General features: G+C 43.4%; 1 protein-coding gene across 1 annotated transcript in view; it reads left to right on the forward strand.

Moving 5' to 3' along the window:
• Positions 1-4,191, forward strand: part of nlrc3l1 (NLR family, CARD domain containing 3-like 1) — a 5,969-nt gene that overhangs the window by 1,239 nt on the left and 539 nt on the right. The window contains exons 2-7 of the mRNA XM_032533963.1: positions 385-673; positions 1,306-1,407; positions 1,581-1,658; positions 1,763-1,871; positions 1,971-2,211; positions 2,400-4,191. The exon at positions 2,400-4,191 is cut by the window's right edge and continues 539 nt beyond it. Coding sequence (XP_032389854.1) covers positions 480-673; positions 1,306-1,407; positions 1,581-1,658; positions 1,763-1,871; positions 1,971-2,211; positions 2,400-4,003 — 2,328 coding nt within the window. The 5' untranslated portion in view covers positions 385-479 and the 3' untranslated portion in view covers positions 4,004-4,191. The remainder of the gene's footprint in view (positions 1-384; positions 674-1,305; positions 1,408-1,580; positions 1,659-1,762; positions 1,872-1,970; positions 2,212-2,399) is intronic.

The raw sequence follows: 4,191 nt of genomic DNA on the forward strand, positions 1-4,191 counted from the left end.
CAAGGTGGAGGTTGGGGGTGTGGTCTTGACCAACTGCCACTTTTGCTCGTTTCGTTTGCAGAGAAAGGGGAGGTAATCTTGCTCCTTATGAGGTCATCATTTAATTGTTCTGTATCTACCATAAAGTCTGCAACACTAAACAAAGGCGATTTAAGTTCAATAACATGTAAATAATTTTGAATTGAATGGAAATTTCTGTGACCTTGCATGCAATTATCTTTTTACAAGGCAATGCAGTAGCAGAATGTTGCCCAGACACAGGCTGGATAGGCTTCTAACAGAAGAAACCTGAATTACTGGTTTGGTGTTAAGTTCCTTAAGCACCCTGATAGAGAATTTAAAAAAAACCGCTATATTGTATTTCCCACGTTTGTTCTTCTGCAGGTACAGAGGTTACTGTCCTGAGACCATCTCTGGAAAACAAAAAGTGATTGCTGTATGAGCTCGTCGTGTTAACGTTGGCTGACCCTTTCCATAACATGATGGACACTGAGGACATGAACAACACTGAGGAGATAGTCACGCCGTCAGGCAGCTCTTCTCTCGGGGATGCCGTGTCTGGTAGAGGACAGAGTGGCACTAATGAAGATGAAGATGAAGACGACCTCTACTACATCCCTGAGAGAAGACCTTCTCTGGATCTGGGGCCGAGTCCAATGGATACCAGCCACTGGTACTGAGATTTAATTACAATTTAATTGATTTAATTACAAGCTCACTGTAGGGTAGTATTTTATGGAAAGTAGTGCAAATATATCTGAAGTTGAAAAATAACTACTAGCCCCATACTATCATTGCAGAGGTACAGTAAAGGTAAAAAGAATGTTACTTGTAACAACAAGGAGGTGTGGCAGCTTTCCCCTATTGGAGTGAATGAAGAACTTCTCTTGCTCCATCTTTCTGTTTTTATGTTGAATTACAATGTACTCTTGGTTAAATACAGGGGTAATTGGGTGTAATATACCTGAATTAAATGTGATGACCGTATCACATTAAATCCTCCTTCTCGGTTGTCTTTTGTCCTTTTGGTTTAAAACCATGCACAGAAATAAAACAAGAAAACTAAAGCCTAGGGGTTCACAAATGGCAGAGTCTCAGCAGAATCAATACAAAGCCAAGAAAAATAAAAAAGATAAAATAAGTCCATGCTTGTCCATTAACTTTAAGTCCACATCCCCAAATTCAAATACCCTTGACTTTGACAGGCTTGTTGCAGCTTATCTGGCATGTACTACGGAACAGTGAGTTTTATGTGGCCACTGAGCAATTGACAAACTGTCGTCCTGCTATTCTTGCTTTTTCCAGGCATTTTGTGGACCAGGCCTTTCCTCCAGCTCTGAGCTACAAATCAATGACAAGTGAGGAGAGCTCATGCAACATGGATGACGAAGAGGGATCCTCCACCAGGTGCAAACAAGACAAAGTATTCAAAGCTTAAATCAGTCTTTAAATTCCTGCATTCATCCCAGGAAATCCAGGAAGCAGCTGTGCTTGTAGTTTGTACCTTTTAAAATACTGCACGTTCTGTAATTACGTTTTGTAGAAAATAACTTTAACCCCTCTTGTCATCCTTGTTTTAGGGTCCAGCTAAACAAAGCAGATTCATACTCCAGCTGCTACTCCATGGACAGTGACGATTGTGAAAAGCTCATCCCCAAGTAAGAAATACACACCTATGCCCTTGCACTTAGACAGGTTAGTGTGTGTAATTACTAAACAGACACTAACATATGTTTACATCTCTCCACTGTGGAATCACCAGGGTTAAAAGCAAAGATGAAGCTGTCTCAGAGCTTCCTGACACACCTGAGATAATCCAAGCCCCAAAAGAGAGCAGGCATCCTTCTCTGACAGTGGCTTTCACTTTCAAGGTTAGTTTGTTTCCCTTTTTGTCTTTAACAGTTTTAAAGAACTTACAAATAAATTATTCTCTAGTTTCTAAAAACGGCACTTAATTCTTTTGGAATCAGGCTATTTCTAAAACCCTTGGGAAGCTGTCCGAGGGGGACTTTAAGAGATTCAAGATTATGCTGTGGAAGCATTACCCTCAGTCATTCAACACTCCTCCGCAAGGCATGGACATGGTGGACCTGGTGGACCGGTTGCTCGAGTGTCACGACCTGGAGTTGTCGTTGCAGATCACCGAAACCCTACTTGGGGAAATTGGGCAAAAGGACATGATTGATTATCTCCGGACGTTGTGCCTCAGAAGTAAGTAGGTGCCTGTATTAATGTTTTATTACTGTTAGTTTAATCTCAACCAAACTGTTGGATAATATATTTACACAAGCCAAATGAGATAATTGTCAAAGTACAATTAAATCAAAGGCCCTCCGGTTCACTACCAGCTCGTAAGAAATCCTCACACATATTTACATATATATTTTTCTTTTTCTCAGATGAAGTACGTCACGATTTATGCAAGACTCTGAAGAGTATATACGGTGAAGTATGTGAAGATTTGGCCGAGCAGGGAGAGAAGAGGCCTGTTGACGATGTCTTTGCTAATCTCTTCATAACCTCGACGTGTGATAATGGCCCAAATATTGAACATGAGGTCATGACCATACCGAAGCTGGACACCAACCGGAAGACAGCGAAACTGCTTTCTACTAAGGATATTTTGAGCGCTGAAAGGGAGGAGAAATCATACTTAAAGTTTGTGCTGATCACAGGAGTGGCAGGGTCGGGGAAAACGATGGCAGTCAGAAGGTTGGTCCTCGATTGGATGGAAGAGCGGTCCCACCAACACGTGTCCTTCCTGTTTCCTTTGACGTTCAGAGACCTTAAAAAGTACGAGGATTCCAAGGTCTGCCTGTTGGAATTACTACACACGCTCTACCCAGAAACAAAAAAACTGAGGGAGGAGGATTATCAATGCGAGGAATGCAAAATAATGTTCATCTTTGACGGTCTTGATGAGTACAAAGGGGAGCTGGACTTTTATAACACTTCAACTATCTGTAACTATAGAGAACCTGTCTCCCTGAACGTTTTCGTGGTCAATCTCCTCCGAAATAAGCTGCTCTGGCGCGGCCTGTTCCTGGTCTTTTCTCGGCCGCAAATAAGACGCTGCGTTCCTTGGGATACACGTCATGATGAAATAGATGTATGTGGTTTCCGTGACGAAGAAAAGGACGAATACTTCAAGAAGAGATTTAAGGACCCGGATCAAGCAGCTCGCGTTATTGCGTACATCAACTCCTCCAAAACCCTCCGCATCATGTGCCACCTGCCCTTGTTTTGCGTACTGGTGGCCGATGAGTACCAGCACATATTGAAGGAACAGGGGCCCCGGGCGGAGCTGCCCAGCAGCATCACCTACATGTACACAAAGTTGCTGCTCGCACTCACACGTCAGCGTCGCATATTTAGAGCTCCACAACAAAGCCCAGATAAAGAGAGAGACTTCCTCATGAAACTTGGGAAGTTGGCATTCAACATGCTGGAAAAAGGCATGTTCAAGATCACCAAGCACGACTGGAAAGATGAGAAGGATGAGATCGACATCGATGAGGCAGTGAATAACAGTGGCCTGTGCACACAGTACCTCACATCGCCATTTGTCTTGTATACTGAGAATTCCATCAGCTTTATCCACCCCACCATGCAAGAGTACCTTGCTGCCTTTTATGTGTTTTTCACCTTCAGGAACCAGGGGAAGAGCGTTTTTGAGCAGCAGCTGAAGGACAAGATGAAGGGGATTTTTAAGGGCCACAAGACAATGGAGCTGTACAAGAGCGCTGTGGACAGAAGCCTGCTGTGTGACGACGGCAAACTGGACATGTTCCTGCGTTTCCTGTTTGGCATGGCTCTTAAGGCCAACCTTGATCTTCTCGTACCATCCTGCACATCTACTGTGAAGTGTTCAACATTCATTGAAGATGCTGCTGCCCTCATCAGGAAGAAGATCAGAGAAAACCAGTATCCTGACAGGAAGAGCAACTTGCAGCGCTGCCTGGAAGAGCTGGGTGTGCGAGCCTCCGACGCAGCATCCAGTTGATCCAACTCTTTTAAACACTGATCGCTGTGCAAAATAGTTTGGATTAAAAATAACTGCTGAGGCTTCCACTGAATTCTAACAGGAGGAAAAGTGTTTAAGACTCGTCTGTCGTGATGGAGGAACATGTTTCTCTCCTATTCAACCAACGTGCACTTATGGAGCTTTATACTAATGTACCAAAGATTTAG

The sequence above is a fragment of the Etheostoma spectabile genome, chromosome 13 (assembly GCF_008692095.1).
Source record: "Etheostoma spectabile isolate EspeVRDwgs_2016 chromosome 13, UIUC_Espe_1.0, whole genome shotgun sequence".
NCBI lineage: Eukaryota > Metazoa > Chordata > Actinopteri > Perciformes > Percidae > Etheostoma > Etheostoma spectabile.